This window comes from Elgaria multicarinata, chromosome 9 (genome assembly GCF_023053635.1).
Source record: "Elgaria multicarinata webbii isolate HBS135686 ecotype San Diego chromosome 9, rElgMul1.1.pri, whole genome shotgun sequence".
Lineage (NCBI taxonomy): Eukaryota > Metazoa > Chordata > Lepidosauria > Squamata > Anguidae > Elgaria > Elgaria multicarinata.
In genome coordinates this window covers 41,421,076-41,436,025 of record NC_086179.1, presented here as the reverse complement: position 1 = coordinate 41,436,025, position 14,950 = coordinate 41,421,076, and the positions used below count along the sequence as shown (strand labels likewise).

General features: G+C 37.7%; 1 protein-coding gene across 1 annotated transcript in view; it reads left to right on the top strand.

The window, feature by feature from the left end:
- The window catches only part of SCYL2 (SCY1 like pseudokinase 2), a 31,930-nt gene that overhangs the window by 4,595 nt on the left and 12,385 nt on the right, over nucleotides 1-14,950 (top strand). The window contains exons 3-11 of the mRNA XM_063133730.1: nucleotides 2,974-3,131; nucleotides 3,693-3,837; nucleotides 4,737-4,886; nucleotides 6,708-6,929; nucleotides 7,791-7,907; nucleotides 8,339-8,464; nucleotides 8,773-8,949; nucleotides 11,189-11,311; nucleotides 13,214-13,327. Of these exons, the coding sequence (XP_062989800.1) occupies nucleotides 2,974-3,131; nucleotides 3,693-3,837; nucleotides 4,737-4,886; nucleotides 6,708-6,929; nucleotides 7,791-7,907; nucleotides 8,339-8,464; nucleotides 8,773-8,949; nucleotides 11,189-11,311; nucleotides 13,214-13,327 (1,332 nt within the window). The remainder of the gene's footprint in view (nucleotides 1-2,973; nucleotides 3,132-3,692; nucleotides 3,838-4,736; nucleotides 4,887-6,707; nucleotides 6,930-7,790; nucleotides 7,908-8,338; nucleotides 8,465-8,772; nucleotides 8,950-11,188; nucleotides 11,312-13,213; nucleotides 13,328-14,950) is intronic.

Here is a 14,950-nt window from a genome sequence, read left to right as displayed (position 1 = left end):
ATACAAGTGATATCCATATGTATTCTTGCAGCTACCGGTGCAGCTTTTTTCAACACAGAGCAAATAATGACTAGTAGAATGCAAGGTGCAGTCCCTTGAGGATTTTTTTATGGTAAAATGTCAGCAGGAAACAAGTTACATTAAGTAAAACATTTAATAGAAATAAAAACATAATCACATTGGCAAAGGGTTGGGGCATTTTGAATCCAATTGTTCCTCTGTACGTAATGCATATTTCAAGTTAAAAATATGAAATTGTTAATGTAATTGATACTGTTGACTTCTATACAGTATTTATGTATATTTATAGTTGCAGACCTACATTATGGCAATTCATAAACAGCACAATCCTGTTAATGTTTACTTGGAAGTAAGTCCAGTTGTATTCAGTAGAACTTATTGTCATGGAATTATGCTTAGAACTGCAAACTAAAAATACTTGGCAGCACTATCTTCTGGATGTACTAAAATCAAGTAGACTATTTCTGCCTCAATTATAATGATCAGAAATGTTTGATCAAGCATGAGTACTTACTTCTTGTTTGCTGAATATTGGTTATAAGCAGTGTGTGTGTGTCTCTCTCTATAATCACATTTTTAATCATGCCTGTCTTGACAGCTTAGAAGCACATTAAATTAATCATGACATACAATATGACCCTATCCCTCACTTATGCCTAATAGGTGGAGGGGAGGATCGCTCTGAAGACCTCTTTTGTCAGTGGAGATTTTCCACAGATACAGTGTAATTACTGCAAGTGGAACTCTGTGTGAGGAGTAACATTGGATGGACTTGCAAGTGTGGTTGGGGAGGAGTGGAAATTAGCTGGAATCTTATGCCTAGTGGTTACTCCCACATTTGCCAAGTTTACTGCTGCAAAAGAAGTGCATGAATAACTCTTCTAAATTGAGGTCAATGGAAAATTCAAAACAATGGTTTGTGCCTTCTCTCCCCCCCCCATCTATCTATCTATCTATCTATCTATCTATCTATCTATCTATCTATCTCAGCCCTCTCTCTCTCCCAGTCACAAAAAATGATAGGATTCCGTCTACAGCCAGTCACAGCACAGAACCAGGAGTATGTAGCCCCTAGCATCACAGACCTTGCTATTTTGCATCTGGTTCCAGGGTTTTGTTGAAAACCAAAATAGATCCTACAAGACGTAAATCTGTCCACCCGTGTTCTGAAGAATATGTGGGGTGTAATTGAATGGGATGAAGGGGTCTGGGTCTAATAAACATTTTCTAGGATGTGAATGGGTCAGATGTGAAGTGTTATTTATATTCATGTACTATTTACTTGGGGTATTCTACTGAATTTCCTAGTAGGGTTGGCTCAGACAGCCCTTTTTCATGTGCCAAATGACTTCATGCCAAATATGGAGTGGGCCAGTCTATTTGCTGTAATTTTATTGTGCCTGAATTAACAAATGCACTTTCAGCAAGACTTCCTGTCAAACCTTAGAAGTCTTGTGGCCTAGGGATATAGTCTCCAATATGTGTGTTGTATGTAGGGTGGTATGAATCTTACAAACTAAACAATCCTCATTGCATGGATAATAAACTCCAAGAATCATGGGTAGAAATGGAGATGGGAACTTTACATGAAATTGCTTGTAATTGCACATTTATTTAGTTTAGTAATTGGAGAGCTACCATTCCCCTCTACAGTGTTTATCAATCCTAAGAAGGGTCTTGTTTTATTCTTAACTCTTTCCAGAGTCAAGCTTAGCTATAGAACTTGGTCCCCCCACCCCTCTCCTGTTGGTAATATTTCAGTCTGGCTTTAGGCCTGGTTTTGGGACAGAAACTGCTTATAGGATTACCTTTGCTGTCACTGTGTGAGAGAGACGGTGGAGTGTAACCATGTTAGTGGTCCTTCATTGTTAACTTTTTGGCTATAGGCAACCTTTGGATTTCTCACTGGTGTTTTAGAGGCTTAGTTTAGAAATTTTATGTCCTTATTTGTTTCTATATTCTATACTCCTGTGCTCTTTGTCTTTTTGTATTATATTTTATTCTTGTAACTATTTGTATTTCAATTTTATTACTTTATTCTTTTAACTGTTTTAATCCGCCTAGAGAACATTTGTTATTGGGGCAAATTAAAAATAAATAAATAAATCATTCTTGCTTTTGTACACTTATAGATGTTCATGAACAGATCCCATAAGCCTGTAGTGCTCTTGATTTGCATTTTTAACTGTGTCATATTAATTCAACAGGTGAAACGTTTCTCAGTATAGAGATGCTGTGGCAACACTTGTTGAATGGGTTGCCTATCATGGACTGTAGAAGTGTAATGAGCCCAGCCAATAAAAAAATATGGCAACTCTAATTACGATATACAATAGGATAAATTTCTGAAAAAATATCAGGCTGATTTGGACATAATGATTTTGACTTCCTAAACCATGTTTTAGGAATCTGGGAATGAGAGTTGGGCCTGTGCACACCTCACATCCTCCCTTTGTGTCCTGGCTTGGGCAGTTCAGTCCTACTTTATTTAAAGCAAAGCTCCCTATTACATCAAAATAGGGTACTCTGATTTACTATGCATTAACCTTAATACATTCCATTAACCATTTTGTGGTTAAGCAGCATGGTTTAGAGTGTTGTCTAAACAGGGCCAATTAGTTTAGTAACTAGGATCTTAAGCCATGGTCTGATCCTGGTTTACGATCCTAGTTAGTATATCAATGTTAAAGCAAAGTTCCTTGTTTGGATGCAACAAACCAGGACTGAAGCAGCAAAGTCAGTGTACAGAAAGGAGAGGAGATAGTTCAGGGAGGAAACGTGCAGGTCTGACACTTGTTCCTGGTTTCTTAAACCATAATTTAGGAATCCAAGATCGTTGCACCTCAACAGACCCACTATGATGTATACCCATGAAAGTGATTAAATCATTTTTTAGTTCTGTAGCATTTTAATTTCTCATATAGTTCTCCAATTGCATTTTATACCTTTTAGGAAGTGGCAGTTTTCGTATTTGATAAAAAGCTTATGGACAAATATCAGAAATTTGAAAAGGATCAAATTATTGATTCTTTAAAACGAGGAGTTCAACAACTAACAAGGCTTCGACATCCTCGGCTACTAACTGTGCAACATCCATTAGAAGAATCCCGGTAAGTTTCTCTGTTATCAAAACAAATATAGATTACTTTTCACACAATCTCAAAACATTCTGATAATCAATTAATTTAACTTTTATGCATTTGGGGAAGCTCCCTAATTCCATAATCTTAAGTAATTGAATTCTGGAAACTGGCTATACTTCTTTCAACTATTTGTAGTGTATGTTATACCCATATTGTGAATATTTCTCAGGTATTTTTCGCTTTCTAATAATTTTAGGGAGGACTCCTTTAAAGTAAAGCAAAACTCACCAGGCTCATGTTGTTACTATAACAAAGAAGTGCAACATAAGGGATTTTTTTATTGGCTGAGCTCACAATGCCTTCAACATAGTTTTATGTAATCTACCCAGACAACTTTTGTTGTGTGGATTAAAAATGTAATAAATAAATAACATTCCTCCCTATCATAAAGCCTTAGTGCATTATCTAGCTGCTGCTGTGCCACAAAACTCATAATCTGTCTATGTACCTACCTATCTCTTCCGAATTATATTTGAGATATTTGTTAAGGATATTTGTCACATAGGCTGATTATTTGTTTCCTTCTAGAGACTGTTTGGCATTTTGTACAGAACCAGTTTGTGCAAGTTTGGCTAATGTACTTGGCAACTGGGACAACCTTCCTTCACCTTTACCATCTGACATCAAAGAATATAAACTCTATGATGTGGAAACGAAATATGGCTTGTTGCAGGTATGCGTATTGGTGACCTGTGTGTGTGTTTCATTTAAATTCCAATGCTTCAGTAGATTTAATGCTCTCAGTGTCAAACATAGTTTCATAAACAGCTTTGTGTATTTTAACTTTATCCACTGGAATTCAATGGAGCCAAATACATGACTAGAGATACATTTATAAAAGTATTTGTAGGAGTGGGGTCTTGCAACATTTCAGCAATATTATGCTTTATTATCTCAGAACTGCCAACCCTGAGTATTCACCAACATCACCACAAAATTTGCCTAAACAACAGAACAGACTGCTGCTGTCACAATAAATTTGCACAGTAGCCACCTGTCATTTTGTAAAATCGCAAATGCAAAGCGAGCAGAGCCACTCTGCCTTGTATCGTCTTATCTATTTAGAAGGTAGATTTGTTGGGGCTTCTCAGCTTTTTGACTTGCTAGCAGACAGCTTTTTATTTTTATTTACTTCCCCTCACACTTTTCTCTATGTTCTAGAAGAAGAACTTGTGACTGCTCAGTTTCTGTTATATAAGCAGTGTATCATGAGCAACGAGAGTTTAAAGGCCTAATGACAGTTGCCTTAGTTACACTTTGTTGTTATTAAGACATAGGTGGGAATATTCATATAGCAGTTGCACATTCTCTAGGCCTGATGAAAAGCCACTGAAAGCCTCTTCCCTGTGCAGTGGGTACAGCTATGCCCAAGAGACACTGCTGGTCTGGGCTTAAATCTACTTTGCCTTCCTTACAACAGCAGCAACACTTCTGAAGCCAGTACACTTCTGTGAATTGTTTAACCCGGTTTTCAAGGAGAAATACATTAACATAACACTTCATAGCTAAGTTTGTAAGGCTTTCAAATGCTACAAAACAAACACACTGACAAGAATATCTTCTTCCTAACAGGTTTCTGAAGGCTTGTCATTTCTACATAGCAGTGTGAAAATGGTCCATGGCAACCTTACTCCAGAAAACATTATTTTGAATAAAAGTGGAGCATGGAAAATTATGGGATTTGACTTCTGTATTCAGTCTATAAATCCATCTGAGCAAGAGGTAACAATAACAACAATAATATATTTATTTCTTACCCGCCTCTCCCTCTGGATCGAGATGGGGAACAACATTAGATACAAATACCATAAAATACCTAAAACTGATTAAAACATATAAAACTAATACAATATTAAAGTAACAGTCAAATATCTTAAAATTCAACTGGGTAGGCCTGCTGAAAGAGATCAGTCTTTATAGCCTTCTTGAAGTCGAAAAGGCTATTAAGTAGACGAATCTCTCCTGGCAGGTCATTCCACAGTCTGGGAGCGGCAGAAGAGAAGGTCCACTAGGTAACAGTTGTCAGCCTAGTTTTGGCTGACAGTAGTAAATTCTTCCCAGATGACCTAAGTGCAGGGTGGATTGTATGGGAGAAGGCAATCCCGCAGGTAACCTGGACCCAAACCATGTAGGGCTTTAAAGGTAATAACCAACACTTATACTTCGCCCGGAAACTAATTGGCAGCCAGTAAAGTGATTTTAGAGTTGGTATAATATGGTAACCCCTAGATGTACTAATGACCAACCTGGCTGCCATATTTTGAACTAGTTGAAGTTTCCGGACTAGGGACAAAGGTAGTCCTATGTACAGCGCATTGCAGAAGTCGAGCCTCGAAGTTACCAGCGCATGCACTACCATCTTTAGTTCTTCTAACTCTAGGAAAGGGGTGCACATGGCATATCAGCCAAAGCTAATAGTAGGCACTCCTGGGTACCACATCTATCTGGACTGTCATTTGGAGCAACAGATCCAGAAGCACCCCCAAACTGTATGGGGAGTGTAACCCCACCCAGAACTGTGTTTAATTTGTTATTTATCCTCAGTGAAGCACAGGCTGAAAATATTGGAATCTAAGTCATAATGTTTATCTGTCTATCAGTGCATCGATCTCATAACATGCCCCATTTACATGCTTTGGTTTTATTTTTATTTTTTTATTATTATTATTATTATTATTTTATTTATATAGCACCATCAATGTACATGGTGCTGTACAGAGTAAAACAGTAAATAGCGAGACTCTGCCGCATAGGCTTACATTCTAATAAAACCATAATAAAACAATAAGGAGGGGAAGAGAAAGCAAACAGGCACAGGGTAGGGTAAACAGGCACTGGGTAGGGTAAAACTAACAGTATAAAGTCAGAACAAAATCAAGTTTTAAAAGCTTTAGGAAAAAGAAAAGTTTTTAGCTGAGCTTTAAAAGCTGCGGTTGAACTTGTAGTTCTCAAATGTTCTGGAAGAGCGTTCCAAACTCCTATTAATCACAACGGAGCATAAGATTTATTTTCATGATCCAGAATTAAACAATTCTCTCATCCTAATGCATACAAGCTTCTTGTTCATATGCAAGAAGGATATGACTTGTTGACATATGTGAATTTGTGAGACACTACTATCGTAGAACAAGTAAAGAAATCCTTGCTTTTTAGTACAAGAACAGTTTTTATAGTTTATGTTGAGGTCATTGGAAATAGGCTACTGATTGCTAATAGAGATAGTCCTGCTTCTTATATGATAGTGCTAAAGTGGAGTAGGCGGATATATTCTGTTTATTTCTAGTATGGAGGTACGGATCTCATTTACTTAGCTCCAGATATTTATGCTAAAAAACAACAGCTGGATGCACTTTGACTAAACATAGGATTTTATTTCCTTGTTGGTATAATAAGGCTGGCTTCTTTCGTTTAGTTATGCTCATCTCTAGATGTTAAGATAACACTTTCTAGACCTTAAGCTTAATTTAAAGAAGCATGGCTTGAGTAATTTTGTTTAAACTTGCACTTCTTTTTTATGTAACTTTCTTGCTGTTCTTCTTGCAGCAAAAGTTCTCTTGTAAAGAATGGGACCCAAACTTGCCATCTTTGTGTCTTCCAAATCCTGAATATTTGGCACCAGAATATATACTTTCAGTGAGTTGTGAAACAGCTAGTGACATGTACTCTCTAGGAGCAATCATGTATGCTGTGTTTAATAATGGAAAGCCTATTTTTGAGGTCAACAAGCAAGATATATATAAAAGTTTCAGCAGGCAACTGGATCAGGTATGTTGTGAATCTGATTGTTAAATTCACATTTGAAAATGTAAATATTAAATAATCTCTGCTTTCAGTTCTGGGGCATTATGGGTGCAAAGATGGGGAACGTGAAAATGCAAATGCATGCTGTATCTGGTGAGATCTATAAAGTGGGTTCCCCGCAGGTCAGGAGAAGAAGCTTCTGTGCCATGCAGAGATTATTGCCCCTTCCATAAAGGGCAGAATCAGTTATGGAAAATAAACAAATGTCACTCCCTCTAATTCAAAGTCAACTGATGAGTGCTGATGGCAAAGGAGCCAAAATAGGGCCACTAAGAAACAAGAGAGAGGTATCAACATGCTTGAAGGAATCTGGAGGTTTGCAGAAATACAAAAAGGCTTCTTAAAAATCCATAAGTGATGCAACCCTTCCCAAAACAGCTTAGTGAGGACTGATTATGCTCAGAAGCCATGGATTGTTGAGTATGATTTAGAAAAGAAAAATGGAAAACTAGAGGCTAGGGAAGAGTAGAATGAAGTATCCTAGAGGAGAGTATAGGTGGCTGGCTGGAACCCCAAACAAGAACACTCATATTATGGAGTGAGGATACATTGTATCATTTTGTTGCTGTTCCCGCATGTATGTCTTGCATTAGCAAAATCATATGCACAGACCCACACTATATAATACAGAATGTGTGTGTGTCGCTTAATATGTATGATTTACGCAGGTTGCACAACCAGCTTTTCTTGACACAGAATTTGTGTTACAGTGGTGCAGAATTTTGTTATCCCTTTAGTACAGACTACACATAGTCTATATGGTACACATACTACATGTAAGATTTTGTTCTAATGTTACTGATGGCATATGCTTTATTGATGCAGCTTAGCCGTTTGGGCCCCAATAACCTTCAAAACATCCCAGAAGAAGTCTGTGAACATGCAAAATTACTGTTAAATGTAGCTCCAGCAGTCAGACCAGATGCAGACCAAATGACTAAAGTAAGTAAATTGAAGGGCTACTTAAAATAGCTGCAGAAAATAAGGCAACCCCCTTTTAAGCTTCTGTATTAAGCAATGGGTGTACAACTGCAAAATTTTGAACATGGTTTTCAAAAATATTATTGCTTATGAGAGTCTTTGAAGATTATTATTCAAATGTTTTAATACTAGAAATAAAATATTCTGCGTTATTACTAAGGAAACACTTCATGATTTCAATGGAACTCTTATCCGGTAGAAATATATACATATATGTATGTATGTAGGGAGAATAATATTTCACGTGTGTCTAGACTACAGGTAACAGATATGAAAATTCAGAAAGGAAAAATTCCATTTAGTGTTACTGCTACCTTGGCTGTTTTATACTTCAGATTTTATACTTGTTTATAGTATGTGGATCATCTCATTTTCTTTCTTTTTATTTTTAGATACCATTCTTTGATGATGTTGGGGCCATGACACTACAGTACTTCGATTCTTTATTCCAAAGGGACAATCTTCAAAAGTCACAATTTTTTAAAGGGCTGCCAAAAGTTTTACCCAAACTACCTAAGGTTGGCAATCTCAGACCATTTTATTAGTCATGTGTTCTATGTCAGTACCTGAATCATGTATTGCTGCTCCATAATAGACTGCATTCTTAGGCTGAGGAGCAAAGGGCCATAACAGTTTCTCATTTAACATGACAGTTTAAAAGTGTGTTGTAGTGCAAACTGATAAGTAACGTTATTTTTAAAATACTGCAGTATTTTTGCTTTAATTGTAATCCTTAGGGATAGCATGAAACTTGTTATAAATGATGTGTGAGGTTTTTGAAGAAAACCTAATGTGCCCTGCAAGTAATATGCCCATTTTCTTTTAGCGTGTTATAGTGCAGAGGATTTTGCCTTCCTTAACATCTGAATTTGTAAACCCAGACATGGTACCATTTGTACTGCCTAATGTTCTGCTCATTGCGGAGGAATGTACCAAAGAAGAGTACATAAAGCTAATTCTACCTGATCTCAGCCCTGTCTTTAAACAGCAGGAACCAATCCAGGTAAACATAATTCTCCTTTCTGTTGGAAATCTATATTTCCCATTAAATCTTAACAGCCGTAATTGCATGCCAGAATAAGAGATTGTATTCTCTTATTCTGGCTACACAACAACCTTTTAGCCAGTTGTTTTATGTCTTGTTAGGATTTAGGAAGGCCTTTCCTCTTAGAATAAATATGGAATTTCTTATCTGTAGCTCCCCCTGGTCTCCGTAGAGACTGTGCAGTGGTAACATGTCTTGAAAAATAAATTGCTATTCTGATATGTCACTACAGTAGCCAAGAATTGGCCTATAAATAATAAAAAAGAGAGTGTTGCATAGTAATTGAAATCTGTTTGCTTTTGTTCTTAAATCCTGAACTTCATCTACACTATTCCTCCACTGTACCTATTTTCCTACACGTTGGTCTAACTATTTTCTATTAGTAATAGGATATTGGGGTTCACAGTAATCCCTCCTTTTCACAATGTGGGTTGAATAGTACTAGTCTGAGTCTCAGCAGGATTTTAAAAAACCTGAAGAACATATTTGTATAGGGCAGACAGTTTTCAATGTCCCTTTTACCCCTTCTCTGCTTCCTGGTTTAAGATAAGTTCAGAGAGTGTCACCCTATAAAATACTTCCAAAATAGGACAAAATGTTGTAGACACAATCTAAGAACTTCCCCCGCTAAATGTAACATATATTTTTCCCACTCTGTTTGCACAGAGCATCTAAACAAAATCCTAATTTGATTTCAAAGCTACTGATATTATTGGGTTCTTCATCGTGGTCTCTGTGCATCACACATATGGGCTCTGCGCCTGCGCAGAGACCTGGCTCAGGAAAACTTCTATAGCTAACGGCGTTTTAGGCTGGAACCCCTCCCCCACATCCAAGTGCGCATGCTTCAACGGTCCCCGCCTTTCCCTCAGTCTCTTTTCACCCACCATAGTGGTAACCTCGTGAGGGAAGCTTCTGGCTATTGAAATCAATATACTGTACATAGTTCGGCATTTTTATTCAAACTTTTCTTATTTTTCTTTTAGTTTCTTCTATCTTTATCTGTTTCCATTTTTCTTTGTATCGCCCCTTAGGGGCGTATGGCCCTGCGAGAGCCATTTACAAAGTGTACTTGTTGCGGCAGCAAGTTGCCGCCCTCAGACAAACACACTCTTTGCCTTCTCTGTTTGGGAGAGGGGCACATAGTAGAGTCCTGTCCAAGTAACTTTTACATATTTGTTATCAGCTGTTTTTAGCATAATGTTATATAATCTTTTGTATTGTTACACTTGGATAATTTTCATAGGCAGGGTTAAATTTTTCAAAATAAATATGGCAGAATAGATGGTTCTCTCCTCCATTCCTTTTATGCTTACAGTGATCATGTAAGGTAGGGTCACCCAGTGAGCTTTATAGCTGAAAGGGAATTTTAATCTACGTTTTCCTGCCACTTAAGCCTCATGTGGCACAGAGTGGTAAAGCAGCAGTTTCTGCAGCTGAAACTCTCCCCACGGCCTGAGTTTGATCCCAGTGGAAGATGGTTTCAGGCAGCCAGCTCGGGTTGACTCCGCCTTCCATCCTCCCGAGGTCGGTAAAACGAGTACCCAGTTAGCTGGGGGAAGGCAATAACGGCCAGGGAAGGCAACGGCAAACCACCCCGCTATAAGGCCTGCCAAGAAAACATCAGCGAAAGCTGGCGTCCCTCCAAGAGTCAGTAATGACTCAGTGCTTGCACGAGAGGTTCCTTTCCTTCCTTTTCCTGCCACTTAGACTATTGTGTAGGTCAATATGACTAGCTATCACTGTGCCATAAATTTCGGTATTCCTACTTTCCTGGTATTAGTCACTGGCACTCAGAAATGAAAAGCTCAAGCAGGTATGTCTTCATAAAACGGATCCACCCTATAAAAATGTGAATCAACCCCATATACCAGTCTACTAGCTATGGCTCAGTTGAATATGTTATGTGCCAAGTGAGCATTTAGTGAAATGATAGAACTCTTGTTGGTCAGTCTACCATATTACATTTTATGGACACACTTCATTTTGTTAGAAATTGCATGAGCATAGTACCGTAAACAGAAAGTAATGACAAGATGTTCTTGTTTTCCATGCTTACAGGCTAGCAACATGGTGAGTGTATGCGTTTGCTATGTTTACATTAATATTTGAGCATATAATTTATGAGCAAACGTTACCCTGAATGTGATTAACAAAAAATAAAGTATTTGATAATGTAAATATTTCTTGAAAACAGATTTTGTTGATATTTCTTCAAAAAATGGACTTGCTGCTAACGAAAACACCTCCAGATGAAATAAAGAACAGTGTTCTACCAATGGTTTACAGAGCCTTAGAAGCACCTTCAATTCAGATACAGGTCTGATAACTTTGTTTTTTGTTCAATTTCAGTATAGCTCTAACATCCTTATATGTATGAAAGGAACATCTTTTTTCTTGCATTTTTATTTATTTATTCTATTTGTCTTTATGCAATATTTAGGGCAAGCTCTCACAAGGTGGCATCCAATAAATGTGTTAACAATAATAGTGGAAGAATATAAAGAGGTGGATAGTTAAGGTCATGAGCTTTAAATTTTAGTACTTACTTTTGGAACATCAACTTCCATTACAAGTACTTTTGGAAGATCAAGTTCCGTTAATTAATTTATTGTTTTTCAAGAGTGGTCAGAAAGGTCTAGAAGTGTGCAACAAAAATCCCTCTGCTTGTAATAATAAAACTTTGAACATGGAGAAAGTGTGAAAAAATAGATTTACCCCACTGTCCAGCTTTATTAAACCAACTATTTAGCACCAGTTGTGGGGAGGTGAGAATGTAGAACTGACAGTGTTGAAGGCAAAGTCTTCAGACATACCTTGTGTCTTGAATAACTGTGCTAAAGACTGCTCTGGTAGACAGCTATGTAGCTCACTACCCCATGAACTGGTTTGCACATAATGCTAAACCAAGTGCTCCTCCTCCTCCATCCAGTGCAGCTGTAAGGAGGAGTTTGGAAGCTTTCACTTCCATTCTTGATTAACTGTGGTTTGTTGTGTCATTCCAACCCAATAAATTTTGGTTAATCGTCTCTGAATTGTTAGATACAAAACGGCTACAAAACCAGTTTTTTTGAACAAGCCATATTAGGTTTAACCAAATTTAGAGTATGGACAACACGCAAGCAGTGGTTAATCTAAAATGGAAGCAAAATATTATAGTTTCCTCGCAACCATGCTGGAGGAGGAGCAGAGGGGAGAAGGAGCACCCAGTACTGAGGCTGGCAGCTGCTCATCCTCAGAAACTCTCCCTATACTTTGCACAGGAAACATCATGGTCCTTTGTCTATTTGACATGTCCCTTGTAACCCATGCCAATCTGACAAAGCTCTTATCTTCTCACCTTGTAGCTCTTGTCTGTTCCTCTCCTTGACAAGTAGGCTACCCACTGACCCTGTTCAGACAACATGCTAAGCCACAGTGGTTAAGCATTTTAAGCTAAGCATTATGGCTTAGTGAACCATTCCTGACCATGATGGCTACCTAACCACGTTTTAAACACGTCTTTAACCATTTTCTGCAAAAGGTTTAGTGGCCTAACCATGGCTTAGTATGTTGTCTGAACAGGCCCACTGAGTCTCTCGGACTGGGTACCTTCATGTTCAATCAGATTTTTACTGTTTGTGCTGTGAGTGTTGTTAAGGTGTGTTAAATTTTCACAGCAACCTTTCTTGCAAATGTTCATTGCCTCCCCTCTTAACAAATGTACATTGGGTAGGAACTATATTTCTATGTAGGGAAATGATAGGGAAGTGAGCAAGTATAAATCTGTTGTAAGAATTGTAGTCATGTTTCACTGAAAACTTCATAGTTCACACTCATCCCAGGACTATATAAAGCCTGTCTAAAACTGTTTCAGGGAAGAGGGGTATTACCCTTGTGTGATTCAAGTTTATAGGCCTGTTCTGAAAGTTTTGTTACTACAGGAATACTTTCATAACCTTGATAAGGGACGTTTTCCTATGCTGAAAACATTTCATGCCTGTGTTTCATTTTAAATAAATGTTTTTATGACTATATTTTTGTATTGTGATGTCTTGGATTATTGCCACAAACTGCTAGGAATGGGGAGATATATATGTTTAAATTAATACAATATTACATAAAATATTACTAAAAATATTAGTGTGAACCAAGGGGGGAAAATGATGGATTACATTAAACAAAAACTTTACTTGCAAACTACATAGTATTTTATATATAATTGTGTTACTTTCATTTACAGGAACTCTGCTTAAACATAATTCCTACGTTTGCCAATCTTATAGACTATCCATCTATGAAAAATTCATTGATACCAAGAATTAAAAATGCATGTTTACAGACATCATCTCTTGCTGTAAGTTAACTAATATTTGACTTCTGTGAAATTCTTTAAGTATTTAAACCTATGAACTGGTTTACACATAATGCTAATCAATGGTTTATTTAACTCATGGTTTGTTGCCCTATCTAGGGTTTATCTGGGAGACTATTGAGCAAACTTTAGTTTGTTTTCTTAATCCCTGAGTTGTTTACTTCCCTCCCTGTATCCCAAATGCCTTTGTGGCACTTTAGTATTGGCATGTAGAGTGGCTGGTTTTTTGGGGGGAATGTTCTTGCCTGCTGCCTCTGTAGCCTGATAAAACAACCGAAGCAACCAAAAAAGCCGTTTAACCAGGCTTTTTGGGTTGCTTATCATTAACAAACCATGGTTTGTTAGCGCAGCTGGGTTCACACATTATGACTACCCACAATTCAGCAATCCATGGGTTAAATAAGCCATGGGTTAGCATTATGCACAAACCAAGCTTAAGCAGAAATAATTTTTCTTCTTCTGCTTTTGTTTTTTTTAATTTTAAACTCGTAATTGTTTTTTAATAGAAGCCACTTTGATTGCAAATTATACTTCTCTATAAGGGGGTCCAACTCATGGAGTGGGAAGTGGGACCATGTTGACATCACCATGCCTCCCATCCCCAACGTCTGTGCACTCAGCATCAGAAGGGGGAGTTTATGCACGTAGAACTGTATGTCATTAGGCTCTCCACACCATCGATAACCCCAATTGCACAGGATTTCTAATAGTGTGGAGAATGTATATGCTTACACCTGTACAATTGTAGGCCTTCCTTTCCAAGATTGTACTGATTGTGCAGATGTTGGGATGGTGCCACAGGGCATAGTCCTGCATTAGATATGCACGTGGGAAGGAATCAACTGAAAAGGGCTTATGTAAGAGAGAATCCAGCTGCTCTAGCTTAAGTATTGCTGAAATTATCAGTATAGCCATTTTACTGATAAAATGAGCATTTACACAAAGACTTCTCTGTGATAAATTGCTGGCTATTAGAACTACTTAGAGAATGTATTCTTATCTGATACTTTGGATAGTCTTACCATAAATGTTTACAAAATGAGAACTATAGAGCCCAATACCAAAGTAAAAACAAAAGAAATGTTTAGGAAGCGGGCTGCAGGACTGTACATGCAAGTGGAGGGAATGCGTGAATTCTCCATGATCACTGCTGGGGATGGTTTCCTATAATCCTGAACCCTGCACAAAACAGGAGGAGCAGGGGCATGGAGCACTTAAACTACAGTTTAGGAAGTTGGATGTAGGATATCTATAACTGCAGATGGTACCTAAGCAATCCATAAGGGCATTTGTATTGAAGAACTCTCTCATGAAGCTCAGTACAACAGAATGTAAATTGAGGATTTTAAAAACTTGCATGTTGAGTTGTCATGATCATAAACTCCTCTCTTTAAATGATGCTGCATACACTATGGAGAGGATAATGCTGAAGACTAAAAATGGTGTCCTTGTGTCAAGTTCCCCTCCACTAAAATACATCATGCCACTTACCTTATGTTGTGATCTCGTGACATGAACTCATTAACTCTGCTCTACATCATTAGGTGCTGTTGGCAAGGAAATGCAGAACCATTAAAAAAAACTGGGTGCAGGGTAGTTGGACTT